Below are 17,950 nucleotides of genomic sequence, written 5' to 3' on the forward strand. Positions count from 1 at the left end.
GTACAGCTGTAACATTACATCCCAACTTCTATTCTCAATACCCTGACTGATGAAGGACAATGTGCTGAAAGCCTACCCTGTGATGCCACTTTCAAGGAACAATGTGACAGCATTCCTAGATCCCTCTGTTCTGCGACACTCCCCAAAACACTGCCATTCACTGTGGAAGTTCTGCCCCGGTTTGACTTCCCAAAATGCAACACCTCGCACTTATCTGCATTGAAGGTGATTAACCATTCACCACTTGTCCAACAATTTAAGATCCTGCTGTAATTTTCGATAACCATCTTTCCTACCACCCCACTTTAATGTCATATGCAAACTTACTAATTATGCCCACATTCTCATCAAAATAATTGAATAAAACTACAAAAAGCAATGGGCCGAATACTGATCCTTGAGGCACAGCAATCGTCACAGGCCTCTAGTATCCAAAAAATAACTTTCCATCATCACTCTCTGCTTCCTTCCATGAAGCCAATTCTCTATCAGTCAGCAAACTCTCCCTGGACACCATGTGATATAACCTTCCAGAGCAGCCTCCCTGCTATTAAAATGTCTTGCCGAAGTCCTAATAGGCAACATCTGTAGCTGTGCTCTCATTAACCTCTTTGTTACTTCAAAATACTCAATCAGATGTGTGGGACACAACCTCCCTGTATCAAAAGCATGCTGACTATGCCTAATCAGCCCCTCCCTATCCAAATGCTTATAAATCTTATCCCACAGAATACTCTCCAGTAACTTGTCTACCACGGACATTAGGCTCACTAGCAGCACAACATTGATCTTCTGGTTCCTCACCCATATCTAATGATATACGACTCTATGATTCATATATCTCAACCAGGGAGCCTGCATTTCTTCACTCGCTTCCCATAGTTTCCTCAGATATATATGATAAATCCCAGGAGATTTGTCTACCTTCATATGTCTGAGGAAGTTCAGCACCTCCTCGACCATAATACTGACTGTCCTCAAGATACTTCCAGTAATTGTCCCATGTTCCTCAGTCTTCATGTCTTTCTCCACGGTAAGAACGGAGGATAACTGCTCTTTGAGGAGTCTTATTGGTGTTAAATTTTCTTTATGGGCCTGTCCCACTTAGACGACTGTCAAGTTGCCGACAGCACCTGAAAAACTGGGAACTGGAACGGCGACTGTCAGAGTGACACACACACAGACAGAGAGAGAGACAGAGAGAGAGAGAGAGAGAGAGACACACACACACACACACACACAGGATCCAGGGCAAGCGGGAGGAGCGCTGTCTGAAATGTACACGATGCAAAGCCAAGGTGATACAGAGACACACCACGATGAACAGGGAGGTTGACGCTGTAATTAAGACGGCTAGCACAGTTAACAGTCAGTCCTTTAAAAGAGGGGAAAGAAGGGGACAGAAGGGGAGAGAAGGAATGGAGACAACTTTTATGAAGCCAGACAACTTTTAAAAAGCCAGAGATGAACAGCTGTGAAGTTCGGCAGACATTTAACATTACCGATCGGTTATCCTTGGTTCCGAAAACCACTGCTTATGTTTTTTTTCCTATATGAGCCAACTAAAACCACCGGTCAGCACCATCTACAACCTACAAGAACCTATGAGAACCTTCGACCTCCTGGCAACACACTATGACCTCCTTGCGACCCACCCACGGCTGGAGAATTCTCGCTACTCTCAATGTCGGCTTCATTCTAGTCGCCGCTAATTTTTCAACATGTTGAAACATTCGCGGCAACCATAATGAGGCCGCGACTAGTTCCCGGAATGTGGGAATTCCTCACGACCATGAAGGCGACAACCCAGCAACCATCCATGAACATGTGGCGACTGCATGAACTCCTGCAGTCGCCTAAAAAGTCGCCTAAGTGGGACAGGCCCATTACTTTTTGCTGGATTTATTGTGTTCTAATTGGTTAATTGTAAGACCAAAGATAGGCAGAGTATGTGGAATTCTCTGCCTCAGGGGGTGGTGGAGGCGGGTTCTCTGGATGCTTTCAAGAGAGAGCTAGATAGGGCTCTTAAAAATAGTGGAGTCAGGGGATATGGGGAGAAAGCAGGAACGGGGTACTGATTGGGGATAATCAGCCATGATCCCATTGAATGGCGGCGCTGGCTCGAAGGGCCAAATGGCCTGCACCTGCATCTATTGTTTATTGTCTATTCCGACTGGTAACTACGCACTTCGTCCGAGCACATTATCGCACGTGTCATGCAAGCCATCTTAAATTACCACCTAAACTGTCATTTGGTACCCTAAAAAGCTGCCAGGTTTGCCCGGCTGACAACAGAGAAAAAACAATTAAGTGAGAGCCCTGCAAGGTGTATAATATTTTTGACACTGTCATAGGCCTTTCTTATATATGCTAATTTTCCTTGCCCTCTATTTCAGAATAATAGTGTTTTAAGCCAATAACTCGACCCTAGCACTGGCAATAAATAAATAAATAGCGCAGCTTTCCAGACCCTTATCTCATTGGCAATGCTCGACTGCAAATCGGTGTCAATCTGGTGGACCATCTTCCTCTAGTCTTTGGGATGGGGGATTGGGAGGGGCCTCACAAGTGGAACAGCTTAGGGCTTCTCTTCATCTAAATCCGGCCCTGCTCCACAGATGCTGTCTGACCTGTTGAATTTCTTCAGCAGTTTATTTTTTGCCTATCTAGTGCCTCCGAATCAGAAGAATGCGTATTCAAACTACAGTTGGTTATAATGTCTGAAACTAATCCCCAGCTTGGTAATGAGTGAACGTGCACTTCGGACGTTCATGTTTTTCAGGTGAGTCATTGTCACATATCTGTTTGATCTCCCAGGTACATGATAAAACCAAACCAAAGTACTAAATCAAAGGCACTACCCCTAGCATCCTAGCCAAAAAATAGTCTTGAAATAAAATGCTTCAGCAGAATAAGTTATAATTATTACACAATTAAACTGGCTACTGTTTTTTCTGCAGTGCGACAATAATTATTTCAATGGCTCTCTGAGTTTGTGGAAAATTTAAGACTGACTTTCTCCTTTCTCCTTTTTTTCCCATCTTTTCTTCTAATGGTTGTGCAGAGCTGGGAATGGAAAGAAATTAGATGGGATCGAAAGCCCTGTGTGTTTGACATCTCACGGCACTTGGCATTACTCTCTAGAGTTTGGAAGGATAAGGGGGGGACATTAAAACTTACCGAATAGTGAAAGGCCAGGATAGAGTGGATGTGGAGAGGATGTTTCCACTAGTGAAAGAGTCTAGGGCCAGAGGGCATAGCCACAGAATAACAGATGCTCCTTTAGGAAACAAAAATCAATAAAGTCTGTCCCCAGCATGGAGAAAATGGGAAATAATCTTTCTTTGGGATAATGAAGCACGTCCCCCTGTAATAATTTTCTGCCGAAGAATACTTAGCTCACCATGGTCTTTTCCAAAATTCCTATTGCTAAAAAAATTATAACAATAGCATTTGGATGTATGGCTTGTGCCTACCTTCACTAAAGAATTAATATCAATTTGACTCAAATTGTTTCCTTTGAGATCCTTGGGTGGTTCTTCTCCAATTGAAAATCCTCCTAATCTGTTAATGATAAAACAACTAGTTACTCATCTTGATAAGCAAACAGAAATTCCACACGTAAGTTAATAGCAGCATCTAACACACTTCCAACAAAGGTGTTATTTTGGATGGGGCGGCAATAATGGAAAAGGCACCATTTTTTAGCCCATACTGAAAGCACCGTGTATACTCAGATGAAGTATGATGCAGTTTACTTCCTATCTTTTTCTTTCCCACATCTAAATTTGAAATCTCACCACCACTGAGTAATACATGGCAGATCAATTGAGTTCCATGTTTCATTGGGAGAAAATCAAGCCATTTCCGTACTCCTTTCTCTCATTGATTCGACAGACAGAGTAAAGTCGACCTTCATGGGCCTACAATTCATGTTTCAAATTCAAAATATGTTTTAAACGTGCTTTAATATGAGAGGCCTGCGTTGATGGGTCAGTCCAATTTTGAGAAATGGCATCAAAACAAACATTATACATTATTTGATATTCTGGGTGATGTTCTAGTTTTCCTTTTGCATATGGATGTTATAATCCAAGGGAACATGCCAAATTTCAGGAAGTGTGCTACCATGATGCAAAGAACTCAATAGCATTTAGCAATTAGTTTTATTTTTAAAACACCATTTCTACGTGAGGTCCTTTGCACTGCTCACTAGATAATTGGATTTAATGTATATTACCTTTGTACTCCAAAGCTGTTTTCGGTTGAAATTAAGTAGCGTTCCAAATTGTAGCCCGTGAGATTGTACAGGAAGTTTCCATCATTGTTTCTGAAATGGGGCACTGTGGTATTTGTTGCAGGACATTGCTGAAAGGCAAATAAAATGTGAGTATTTCTTAACTGAGATACCTTCACAGTAGATAAATGTTGATAGAAAAAATAAACCACAACAGTTTATGAAATAGGCAGCCAGATGAACTATGAAGTATTAGATTTATTACTATAACGTGAATTGAAATTCAGTGAAAACACATTCCATCCAGGCAGATCGTATCATAAAAGTACATAAAAGGGAAGAGGCAGTGCAAAAGATAAGGATGCTTTCAATGATACAAATGTAAACGTTGATTGGATTAGGGAGAGGTTAATGATGTATGTGAATAGATAGTTAGTGTGGGTTCTGAGGATTTGACCAGAGCCAGTTTTTTCCCCCCCATAGTCCTCTATGTACTTTGGCATGCAGTCATAAACTCGTGCTTAGTTTAGGGATGATGGCCTTATACGCGGCCTATCTTCGGTAGACACGATCTGTCTTGGTGTTAAACTTGGAGAAATTATGTCGTTAACGAAACTGGAGTAAACAAAGATACATACTTTTTTGAAAAACTGTTTAAAGCTATAAGAAATCAGATAGCTAGAATTTAAATTCATTTGTATTGGAACAATTATATCAGAGACGGTTCTATTGAGTCACATTAAAAACATATGTTATTATTGAACACCCCATTCTTAGACTACCAAGTTAAACATATATTGAACCAAGAAATAAAATATATGCTGATATATATGGTGTAGGAAAGAACTGCAGATGCTGGTTTAAATCAAAGGTAGACACAAAATGCTGGAGTAACTCAGCAGGACAGGCAGCATCTCAGGAGAGAAGGAATGCTCAGCGGGTCAGGCAACATCTCTGGAGCGAAGGATTTGTGTCTACCTTTGATTTAAACTAGCCATTCGATTCTCTCCAGAGATGCTGCTTGTCCCACTGTTACTACAGCATTTTGTGTCTACCTAATATATATTGTGTTACGTTTATTTGAGTTAGGAATGGATATTGCTTTAACATGTATTGTTTTTCTGGTGCTTATTCAAATGTACTTTGATATTATTAATTCTATACAGCTTGTGCATGAAACTGCCATTAACCCTTTTTCAAATTCTACCATTTATTTAATTTTCTGAGTGTTTTATTTATTTTTCTTTTCATTATTTTTATTATGTATGTTACTTCCAGAAATTATGTAATTTTCATTCTTAACCACTAATAAAATTTCTCTAGCTTAACAATGCAAGCAGTAACATTGTTCATGGAGGTATTGGTAGAACTAAACATAAGATGGTTTTGTACTAAATGGCATGACTATAGATTGTTTTATTAATTCATATTCATACAGTATATCAAAAAATATTGACAATTAAATAGTTTATTACCTGTTGACCTTGATCACATTTACACTTTTCCATGGCATATTGTGGATTTGAAGGTCCATTCCTCCAGCATGGAACATTATTCCTACGACAAAAACACGTAACAGCAATTACCCCGCTCAAGAAAAAAGTGATAAAAAATACAGGTGAGCCTTGTGATCTCTTGTGATTGCTTTTTTCTTTTCTATGTCAAACCACAGGTCAGAATCATCAGATCTGATGAAGGATAATTTAACTGAAATGTTCAATTATTTTTGATTGCAAAGGAATACAGTTGCTTTTGTTGAGCTTGAACTTAATGGCTCTTACACACAAAGCCCAGGAGTTGTAGAGAGAAAAATGCTAGGTCTGGGATTCAGTGGGAAGTGAGGATTGGTAACTGAAGGTCAAACAAAGCAATTGGCTGGCAGAGGAAGGATGTCTTTTGGAAAGGTAGAGGCCAGGATAGGTGGAGAGGAACAGGCGATAATTAGGCAAGTGATGGTGATCTGAAGATCCTGGCTTTGATCAAAGCCAGAGGGCATTGGTGGGTCAGGTACCCAGGCCAATCAGACAGTCAGAGCTCAAAGTGACTGATGTGGCCTCGGCATGTCAGAGGGGCGAAGGTTCAAAGCCTGAGCGTCAGGACAAGTTTTAACGACAGGGGGAAGGTAGGCAGTAGGGAAATATTGGCCACCAGAAAGTACCCATGTATCAGTCATAACCCACATTTAATTGTCTGATTCCTGCCTGGCCAGTGCTAAATCTAGAAAAGGAATAAAATCAGATGCAACCACACTCATTCAAATATTTAAATGGTTGGGCACCTGCCACAGCCCAGTTAAATGCTCAATCCCTCCATTCCACCCCCAATTTCAGAAACAGCTTTTTCCCAGCTGTTATCAGGCAACTGGACAGTCCTCTCATCAGCTAGAGTGTTGTCCTGACCTGCCATCTACCTCATTGGAGACCTTTGAACTATGTTTAATCGTGCTTTATCTCACTTTAATGTTGGATCTTTGTACTAAATGTTGTACCCTTTATCATTTATCTTTGTGGATGACTTAATTGAATTAATGTATAGCCCTTTCCTTGACTGAATAGCACACAAACAACAGCTTTTCACTGTACCACAGTACATGTAACAGTAAACTTAAATAAACTAAACTAAACACTAATAAACTGAACTGAAATTAAATCAGATCTGAGAGGTTTCTGATATAAGATTTTTTTGAACTTTTTTGAAGATATTTTTGAACCATTTTGGGGGTTTATGATTATTCATTATGCTTGTTCATGACTTAAATAAAAGTAGTTTCTCTCCCTGATGTCTCAATCCTTGAGAGAAAATGAAAACAACTTAATTAACAAAGTGAGACTCAGTGTTGTACTTACCAATTAGAGGCTTGGCCGGTGCAGGGTTCATTTATGTTGAAAGACTTCAGCAACTTTGCAGTCAGGTTTTGATAGTCCATCTTGTCAGAACTATACAGAATAATAATATCAGAATCAGCCTCCACATTCTCCCTACAATGGGGCAACCAAAACTGGATGCAATGCTCCAAATGCAGCCTAATCAAAGTCATATAAATCTGCAACACAATTTCCTGATTCTTATACTCATTGCCTCAACCAATGAAGGCAAGCTTATCACAGCCCTTCTTTACCACTCTATTTATTTGTGTTGTTACTTTCAGGACATTTATCGGCTTGGTCCCCAAGATTCCTCAGTGCATCAATGCTGTTAAGGGTCATGTCATTAATTGTATATTTCCCCATTACATTTGTCCTCCCAAAGTGCAACACCTCACATTTGCTTGGATGAAACTCCATCTGCCATTTCTGTAGCTGATACAGTATATCCGCTGTATACTTTGACAACCTTCCTTACAATTCACAGCCCTAGAAATCTTGGTATAATCTACAAATTTAACTAACCAGCATCCACATTTATGTCTGTCTTTTATATATCACAAACATCATAGGTCCCAGCACAGATCCCAGTAGAACTCCACTAGTAACCCTCAGTATTTTCCTTCCATCACAACCCTCTCTGCCTCTATCGATAAGCCAGTTTTGAATCCATATTACCAGGTGACTAACCCCGTGTATCTTAATCTTCTGGATCAGTCTACCATGTGGGAACTTTATCAAATGCAATACTAAAATTCATGTAGACAACATCCACCACTCTACCTTCATCAATCACCTTTGTACATCCTCAAAAGACTCGATCAAAATTTAGGAGACAGAATTCTTCTTCTAACATGATTAAGGCATATATAGCATTTGCTGGCACAAACCCCACCAGGCACAGATGCTAACATTCCATTTTAGGTCCATTGTAACATTTCTCTATTGCTACCGTTGTAGTTTTAATCTTATTTAAGAGCTAGTCTAATGAAGCCGTTTGGAAGAGTGGGCTGAAAGATGGCAGATGGAGTTTAATGCTGATAAGTGTGAGGTGCTACATCTTGGCAGGACAAATCAAAATAGGACGTACATGGCAAATGGTAGTGAATTGAGGAATGCAGTTGAACAGAGGGATCTAGGAATAACTGTGCACAGTTCCCTGAAGGTGGAATCTCATGTAGACAGGGTGGTAAAGAAAGCTTTTGGTGTGCTGGCCTTTATAAATCAGAGCATTGAGTATAGAAGTTGGGATGTAATGTTAAAATTGTACAAGGCATTGGTGAGGCCAATACTGGAGTATAGTGTACAATTTTGGTTGCCTAATTATAGGAAGGATGTCAACAAGATAGAGAGTGTACAGAGGAGATTTACTAGAATGTTGCCTGGGTTTCAGCAACTAAGTTACAGAGAAAGTTAGGGCTTTATTCTTTGGAGCGCAGAAGGTTAAGGGGGGGACTTGATAGAGGTCTTTAAAATGATGAGAGGGATAGACAGAGTTGACATGAATAAGCTTTTCCCACTGAGAGTAGGGAAGATTCAAACAAGAGGACATGACTTGAGAATTAAGGGATAGAAGTTTAGGGGTAACACGAGGGGGAACTTCTTTACTCAGAGAGTGGTAGCTGTGTGGAATGAGCTTCCAGTGGAGGTGGTGGAGGCAGGTTCGATTTTATCATTTAAAATTAAATTGGATAGTTATATGCATGGGAAAGGAATGGAGGGTTATGGTCTGAGTGCGGGTAGATGGGACTAGGGGAGAACAAGTGTTCGGCACGGACTAGAAGGGCCGAGATGGCCTGTTTCCGTGCTGTAATTGTTATATGGTTATATTGTTATATGGTTATATGGAAGCAAGCTGACCGTTGTGACCTTTAATCTCAAAATGGCACCGCAGTGCCACAGTTGTCGGAAATGCAGCCAACAAACCTAACTGCAGCTCTAGTCACCCAGGTTCAATCACAACCTCCGATACTGTACTTATGGAGCTTGTATGACCTTGTATGTGTGTGTAGGATATTGTTAATGTGCGGGGATCGCTGTTCGGTGCGGACTAGGTGGGCTGAAAGGCCTGTTCCCGCGCTGTATCACTAAACTAAACTATGTTCTCTGGATACTTTCAGGAGAGAGCTAGATAGGGCTCTTAAAGATAGCGGAGTCAAGGGATGTGGGGAGAAGGCAGGAACGGGGTACTGATTGAAGATGATCAGCCATGATCATATTGAATGGCGGTGCTGGCTCGAAGGGCCAAATGGCCTACTACTGCACCTATTGTCTATTCATGTGACCACATGGAATTCCTCATGGTGCTTCAGTTTTCTCCATTAAGTTTGCATTGTCAGGTTAATTTACTACCATACATTTGTCCTTAATAGAGGTTGGTGGCAGGAGAATTAGGAGGTGGTGATGGGCAGGTGAGAAATTATAGAGAAATAAATGGGAATGCTCTGAAAGCCAACATAGATTCAATGAACTTCATGATGTGCATAAATATTAAATCAATGGCATGTTTCTAAGGCTGATCTTTTCTTAATAGTGACACACACTTTGTGGAAGACTAATACAGGAAGTCACAGTGATTAACATCCAAACATGGCACAATGTGAATAGTCCTACGTTGGTTATGACAAATTTTATTTGTAACTAAAGTGCAAGAGGTTTGTGGAGTTTTGCAACATATATATCAAAGGATCCACACACCAGGTACCAGCATGGATGTCAATCTGCCATTCAAATCTGGAGCAAAGTCAGAAATGCTGGAAGAACTTAGCCAGTCAGAGAGCATATGTGGAAAGACAAACTAGGCAACTTTCAGGTCAGCCACCCTGTTTCAGAACTTCAAAACTGGAACTGGTTTTGACAGCAAGAGTACTTCCAGTAAGATACAAACCCTTCAAATTCTTAAACATGTATTGGAAAATACTCACTGTGCGAATTCCACTGCCACAATAAAAAAGCATCTGCACATGAGTCACATAAATTAGAACTCAGTCCTAAATGGCCTGCCCATTATTTTTGAACTGTGACCCCCTAGTTCTGGACTCCCCAACATTGGGAACATTTTCCCTGCCATCTAGCCTGTCCAATCCTTTAAGAATTGTTGTTGTTTCTGTTAAACACCTCTCATCCTTCTAAATTCCAGTGAATACTAGCCGTCGATCCATTCTTTCATCATATGTCAGTCCTGCCATCCTGGGAATTAACCCGGTGAACCTACGCTGTATTCCTTTAATAGCAATAACGTCCTTCCTCAAATTAGGAAGCCAAAATTGCACACAATTCTCCAGGTGCGGTCTCACCAGGGCCCTGTACAACTGCAGTAGGACCTCCTTGCTCCTACACACAAAACCTCTTGAAATGAAGACCAACATGCCATTAGTTATCTTCACTGCCTGCTGTACCTGCATGCTTACTTTCAGTGACTGTTGTACAAGCGCACCCACGTTTCGATGCACCTCCACTTTTCCTAATCTGACATTATAATCTGCCTTCCTGTTCTTGCCACCAAAGTGGATAACCTCACATTTATCGACATTATACTGCATCTGCCTTGCATCTGCCCACTCACACAATCTATCCAAGTCACCCTGCAGCCTCATAGCATCCTTGTCACAGCTCACACTGCCACCCAGCTTTGTGTCATCCGCAAACTTGGAGATGTCACATTTAATTCCCTCATCTAAATGGTCAAATATATACTGTAAATAACTGAGGACCCAGCACCGAACCTTGCGGCACCCCACTGGTCACTGCCTGCCATTCTGAAAAGGACCCGTTAATTCCTACTCTTTGCTTCCTGTCTGCCAACCAGTTCTCCATCCATGTCAATCCCCTTCTCCAATACCATGTGCTCTAATTTTGCACACTAATCTCTTGTGTGGGACCTTGTCAAAGGCTTTTTGAAAGTCCAGATATACCATATCCACTGGCTCTCCCTTATCCATTCTATTTGTTACATTCTCAAAAAATTCCAGAAGATTTTTCAAGCATGTTTCTCCTTCATAAATCCATGCTGACTTTGACCGATCCTGTCAATATTTTCCAAATGCGCTGCTATAACATCTTTAACAATCGACTCAATCTTCTCCACTACTGATGTCAGGCTAACTGGTCTATAATTCCCAGTTTTCTCTCTCGCTCATTTCTTAAAAATTGGGGCTAGGTTAGCTGCCTCAACCACCAGCCACTTACTACCTCTGTGCAAAAAAGTTGCCCCACACATCTCCCTTACACTTTGCTTCTCTCAACTTAAAGCTATGCCCTCCAGTATTTAATTTTTTCCATCCTAGGAAAAAGGTTCTGACTGTCTACCCTATCAATGTCTCTCATAATTTTCATGTCTCTCTGCAACCTCCAGCATTTATAGAATACAATTCAAATCTGTCCAACCTCTCCAAATAGCCAATTCCCCCTAAACCAGATAACATTCTGGTAAACCTCCTCCACACCCTTTCCAAAGCTTTCACATCCTTCCTAGAATGGAGCGACCAGAACTGCATGCAGGTTTTCATGTATTTTTACTGCTAACATAAGAAATTAATATACCTGACCATTATGTGCACAGCAAGCAAATTCCTCCACATATTGTTGCCAGAAGTGACCCCATTTCCACTGAACAAAGGCTGATTTAACATTGTCATTCCTGGGATCTTTGAAGTTAATTTTCTGGCCACTTTACCTGAAGAAGGTAACATCTGAATCATGATACATATCCGGTGACATTCGAAGTGAAGGGTATTCAGAAGATAAAGGCTTAACACTGAATAGAGCCATTGCTAAAATGACAAAGAGAACAGGAAGCAGCAGGTTGGCAATGGCTCCTTTCCAATCCCTCCGTGTGTGATGAAAACGTTTAATCATCAGAGCTGCCATCTGACTAAAAATCAGTTTTATGCCAGTCACCCTTGGGTCTTCAACAAATGCCACACCTTTATATAAGACAAAACGTGTATTTAATGTCAACATATATGTTAAATAATGTCTAATCTAACTTTTAGGATGCAAAATTACAACAACTGTAGATGACAGACACATTTTTGAATAAAATATAGTTATTTTTATTTATGGTGGATTACAAAAATCAGTAAAAAGGGAGATTAGACTTCCCAAAAGCAACCAGCAACAGTCTAACAAATAACTTGCTTCATATAGTTGTTTTTGGCTCTACGAAATGCTCTCAGTTTTTGGGATCTCCTGAAAGCAAATTTGACACACTTACATCCCACATACACAATGCTCCTACAAATTCCATGGATGAGCAGCCGTTGATCCTCAGTGGCGGATGAATATTATTCTGGCCCTGGAACAAACTACCACTTTCCAAAGATAAATCCCATGAATCAATTCCCCTCATGGTTTTATACATCTCCATAGGATCACCTCTCAGTCTCCTACATTCTGAGGAATAAAGTCCTAGCCTGCCTAACCTCTCCCAAAAGTTCAGGCTCTAAAATCTCACAAACAATGGGAAATCTTGCCTTAAATTGATTTTTATGAAGGGGTGACCAAGATGATTGCAAGTAAAGGGCAGTAGAGGTTGTCTATATGAACTTGAGCTTTTGGCAATGCCCACTTGGTCAACAAGTCAAGATGGAGAGATCTAGAGTGATCTGGTCAGATGGGTACTAATTTGGCTTGCTGGAAGGAGTCAAAGGGTAGTAATGGGTTGCTTTTTTGGTTGGAAGCCTGTAAATTGTGGTGTACCACAGGCATTGGCACTGGGTCCTCTGCCGTTGTCAAATATACTAATAATTTGGATGCATGGTTAGTAAGTTTGCAGATGATAGTAAGATTGTTGGTATGGTGGACAGTGAAGAAGGCGATTTAAGGTCAAAACAGTATCTAAATGAAAAAAATAACAGATGGAATTTAATTCAGAAGGTGTAATATGATGTCATTTAGGAAGTTATACCAGGTCAGTAAATGAGGCCATAGTGTAGAAGTACATAGACGTACTGAAAGTAGTGACACGGGTGGTGAAGATGCTTGCCTTCATCAGATAGGGGGGCATTGGGTACAAGAGTTGGGACATCATGTTGCACATGAATAAGATGTTGGTGAATCAGCACAAGGAGAGACTGTATAGGTTGGGATTGTTTTCCATGAAACAAAGGAAGTTGAGGGAAACTTTATACAATTATGAGGGGCATACAGTAGATCAATTAGGGGGTCACATTGTTTTCACAAGGGTAAGAAAGACTATAACTAGAGGCCATAAATTTAAGGTGAGAGAGAAAAGATTTAAAGAGGACCTGAGAAATAAGTTTTCCACACAGAGGGTGCTGGGTATATGGAACAAGCTGCCAGAGCATGTGGTAGAGGTGGGTAAATTACAATATTTTAAGCACATGTGGACAGTTTCATGAATAGAAAATATTTTGAGGGATATAGGTCAAATGCAGGCAAATGGCACTAGCTCAGGAAAACACCTTGGCATGCAAGGGTAAATTGAGACGAAAGGTCTGTTGATGTATAACTCTATAACTCTAGGAAGGTAGATCAGGAATGGAAATTAAAGAAAGAAAGGACAGAAGCATTTAAGAGGGGATCAGATAGAATAAATAAGGTTTCCATTTTGAGGTGTAAGATAAGGAGGGGGATGGGCGTATGCAAAAATATCTGGAAAAATCATGAAACCATTATTTACCTGGTAGATTAAAAAGGCTGTAGCATGCACTACCAGAAAAAATGCCACATTAAAATTATTGGACAAAGTAGGTGGGTCATTGGAGAAAAGAAAGCAAAATGGATATGGGTATAGTATGACTGGTAAGTTATAAAAGTGGGTTGGTTTTTCCAACACACTGATAGAGTAAGGAGTAAAGTAAATTACATAAAATCATACTTGAATTAAAATTCTCTGAGCATATCTGCAGCAAGTCTCTTTAAAAGCTCCATTTGATTTGCATAATAACATTGTTTTGTTTCTTTTTTTGCAGCATACTCACTTTTAACTTCTCACTTCTAAATGCAGTTAATTCAGTAAGTTGATACTTAGAATAGACTAACATAGCTAGGATTCCACTGACAAAAGGCAATTTCAGCACACAGAAGCCAATTAACCCATAAAGCTGCACATTTTTGGGATGTGGGAGGAATTCAGAGCACCTGGAGAAAACCCACATGGTCACATGGAGAACATACATACGCCACAATGACAAATCCGAAGGTTAGCGTTAAACCTGGGTCACTCAAGCAATGGCTCTGCTACCCGTGCAACTGAGATTAAAATCAGTTATTTTCAGGGAACCTTTGAAAAAAAGAGGCCAGATGCTGCTGAAAACAGACAGTGGTATCCCTGCCCACTTCAATTTGGGTCATCAGTATCAATAGGATCTCAAACCAATTTACACGTGTGATACGATAATTAATGTTCTCTACAAAACAGTAAAGTAAAGATTTAATGTGTAAGATGGAACTGCAGATGCTGGTTTAAACTGAAGATAGACACAAAAAGCTGGAGTAACTCAGCGGACCAGGCAGCATCTCTAGAGAGAAGGAATGGGTGGCGTTTCGGATCGAGACTCTGAATAAAGGTCTCGACGAGCAAAGATTTGAACTATTTTGCAGAATCGGGAGCGGTCAACAGAAAGTAATTTACCAATAGAATGCTGATGAGACTTGATTTTAAAATATCTTGCACCATTTTCATTGGGCAAGCTCACTCCACCTGTCACGTAGATGATGTAAGCAATCACAGGAAAACAGATCCCACTATCTTCTTACAACAGTATGCTACGGTGGGTTTAGGTTTAGCTTTAGCTTTAGGTTTATTATTATTATGTGCAACAAGTTATAGGGAAAAGTTTTGTTTTGCAATCAACTGCCCAATCAACTCAGGTAATACTCTACATGAATGAAATACAGCCAAACTCAAATACAATAGGAAGAGTGAGTTTGAGTTTAGTATATTTTCACATGTACCGAGGTACAGTGAAAAGCTTTTGTTGCATGCTAACCAGTCAGCAGAAAGACAATACATGGTTACAATCGAGCCATCCATAGTATACAGATCGATTTTTTTTAAATGGAGCAATTGTAATGCGTGATTGCTGATCCACTTCTGTGATTAACACACAAATAGTCGCCTGGGTTGGGCGCCAACTTGGATCAGGAAATGATACAGTGCAGAATATAGTTCTCAGCATTACAACACAATGGTTCCAGAGACAAAATCCAATGTCCGCAATGGGGTAGCAGAAATATCAAACTTAACTTATTTAAATCTCACATTTTTATAGCTGATGCTATAAAGATAGAGTAATTTAAATGCTTTGAATGCTGATAATTTTACACATATCAGTTAAATTACTCACTGTCGCGCCCAGTAGATTCTATGCTCTCAGACTTTAGAGACTCGCTATCCTGGTCATGGTCCTGCACTGAATTTGCTTCATTCTGTAGCAAGTTCATGAAAACCTAACGAAAAAGTAAACAGAAAACACATAGATCATTAGAAATTTAACTAGACTAATTTAAAATGACTTAATTAAAGATTACATTACATCGACAAAAGATTAGTATGGAACACAATCAGTGCTAAAGTGAGATTATTCCATGACCTTCAAACAAAAAAAAAGGGGTTTGGTGCAGTTGGAGATATTTAATTTCATAATGCCAGTATGCATTATGCAATTAAATAATCAGACTCTAGTGAAATTAACAATTTGGAAAATAAGAATTAATAAAAAACTATAGCTAAAAAATGTTAGTTTCTGATGACCCTGTTGTCCTACTATGCCATCATATGACAAGAATGAGGAAGCTTATCCATTCTAACATCCAATCCATTCCACATATTGACTGGTGTACTCGTTTAACTGCTAATTTAGTTTAGTTTAGTTTAGTTTAGTTTAGAGGTACAGCATGGAAACAGGACCTTCGGCCTACCAAGTCCACACCGACCAGTGATCACTTACATATTTTCACCATTCTACACACTAGGGACAGCCTTTTACACTTATGCCAAGCCAATTAACCTACAAACCTGCATGTCTTTGGAGCGTGGGCAGAAACCAAAGATCTTGGAGAAAATCCATATAGCGACAGGGAGAATGTGCAAACTCCATACGAACAGTACCCGTAGTCGGGATCGAACCTGGGTCTCTGGCGCTGTAAGTCGGTAACTCTACCATCGCGCCACTGTGCCACCCACTAATCTTAATGCTGTATCCAAGTTTAAAGTTCAAAACTGTCCCCTAATTCCACACCATGTCGGAACTCAACTGGAGTTTCCCAAACCTGTAGGTGTAATGAAAACCCTCAAAACTTATTTTAAAAAATGCAATTACTGCTTTATTCTGAGTTATTTCACAATCATCAAGCATACTCTCCATTTTTTCATGTTATCTGTAAGATTTTATATTCATCAAGCTCCACTTCTTCAATTTTCTATTAATTTGCACTCTATCTAAATTTATCGTCATATTACAGGGCCTGTTTCTGGGCTGTATCTAAAACTAAAACTATAAACTTGTTCTCAAAGTTATTGAAATCCAATGACATAATTTAAATGTTTACACTGTTTAAGTTCAATTTGTGTTGATTCATCTAATTTTGGCTCAATGGCTTTCACTTCTATCTTCAATGCTAATATGATATATAAAAGCTTTACCTCTTCCAGTGTAGTATCGGAGATGCTGTAGCTGCTTAAATGTAGGTTTTCCATGTTTTCATCCAGAGCATGCAACAAGTTTTCATAAGCAGTTTTATCTTCCGCTGTGGGGATGACATATGTCAAATTTCCAAAGGCATTTTCTTTGAGAAAGGCCTGCGGAGTATGTTCCTTTACCAGAGAGGTAACAAGGCCAACATCACATGACTCGCGAGATCCTGCTGCAGAAGGCTAATAAAATAAGAGCAACAGAAGTAATTAATTCAATTGTAGAAACAAGAAACTATAGATGCTTATTTACAAAATAAGACACAAAGTGCTAGAGTAACTCATTGGGTCTCTGGACAATATGAGTAGGTGATGGTTTCAGGTCGGGACCTTTCTTCAGACTCCAAAATTTGAGTCTTTTTTTACTAATTCAAACATTGTATTGTCAACTTGTAAAGTCAAAGTTAAAGTCAAATTTATTCGTCACGTGCATCAACTGAGGTGCAGTGAAATGAATTAGCCATATAGCTATACAGTTGAATAAAGAGCAAACAATACACAATTGAATTTAACACAAACATCCACCACACCATTCTTTACTGGAAGGCAACAAAGTTCAGTCAGTCCTCCTCCCTTAGTTCATCCGTGATCGGGGTCATAAACCCTCCGTAGTCATCCTTATGGAAAGCCAGATGCACAGGCCCTCTCTTCAGGACAATTGAAACTCCGACGTCGGGACGGTCGAACACACTCCGCGGCTTGGTGTGCCCGAATCGGACACTTTCCTACCGGAGACTGCAGCTTCAGGATGTTGTCGGCCGTAGGACGGCGGTCGGTGCTCTTCTCCAGCGATCCCCGGCAGGGATCCCAGTCTCTGGATGGTAAGTCCACGCCATACCCGTGGGTAGAAGCTCCACAGACCACAGCCCCCATGATGCCAAAGTCACATGGCCAGCGATCAGAGCACTCCTTTCTGGTGACCCACGGCAAGGGTTTGCCCCGCTGGGTGATGGGAAAGTCCACGCTGTGCCGGCTGCTGAAGCTCTGGGCCCACCTCAGGGAAAGGCTGCTCCAATCCAAGCTGTTAGGCCGTGAGAGAGGAGGTGGAGAAGCGACATGGAAAAAGTCACCTCTCCGTCGAGGATAACTGAAGAATGGTTTCCCCCTTTTCCCCCCCACCACTGCCCACACAAGACATACCGAGAGACACCCAAAACAAACACTTAGCCAAACCAAAAAAATCGAAATAAC

General features: G+C 40.4%; 1 protein-coding gene across 2 annotated transcripts in view; it reads right to left on the reverse strand.

The window, feature by feature from the left end:
- LOC129710522 (ATP-binding cassette sub-family A member 13-like) overlaps window positions 1–17,950 on the reverse strand; it is a 231,706-nt gene that overhangs the window by 38,603 nt on the left and 175,153 nt on the right. For both annotated transcript variants that reach the window (XM_055657542.1, XM_055657554.1), the window contains exons 43-49: window positions 16,712–16,942; window positions 15,414–15,516; window positions 11,777–12,026; window positions 7,084–7,173; window positions 5,713–5,794; window positions 4,241–4,368; window positions 3,477–3,564 (exon numbers count right to left, since the gene is read on the reverse strand). In XM_055657542.1, coding sequence (XP_055513517.1) covers window positions 3,477–3,564; window positions 4,241–4,368; window positions 5,713–5,794; window positions 7,084–7,173; window positions 11,777–12,026; window positions 15,414–15,516; window positions 16,712–16,942 — 972 coding nt within the window. The remainder of the gene's footprint in view (window positions 1–3,476; window positions 3,565–4,240; window positions 4,369–5,712; window positions 5,795–7,083; window positions 7,174–11,776; window positions 12,027–15,413; window positions 15,517–16,711; window positions 16,943–17,950) is intronic.

Source organism: Leucoraja erinacea, chromosome 2, assembly GCF_028641065.1.
Source record: "Leucoraja erinacea ecotype New England chromosome 2, Leri_hhj_1, whole genome shotgun sequence".
NCBI classification, from domain to species: domain Eukaryota; kingdom Metazoa; phylum Chordata; class Chondrichthyes; order Rajiformes; family Rajidae; genus Leucoraja; species Leucoraja erinaceus.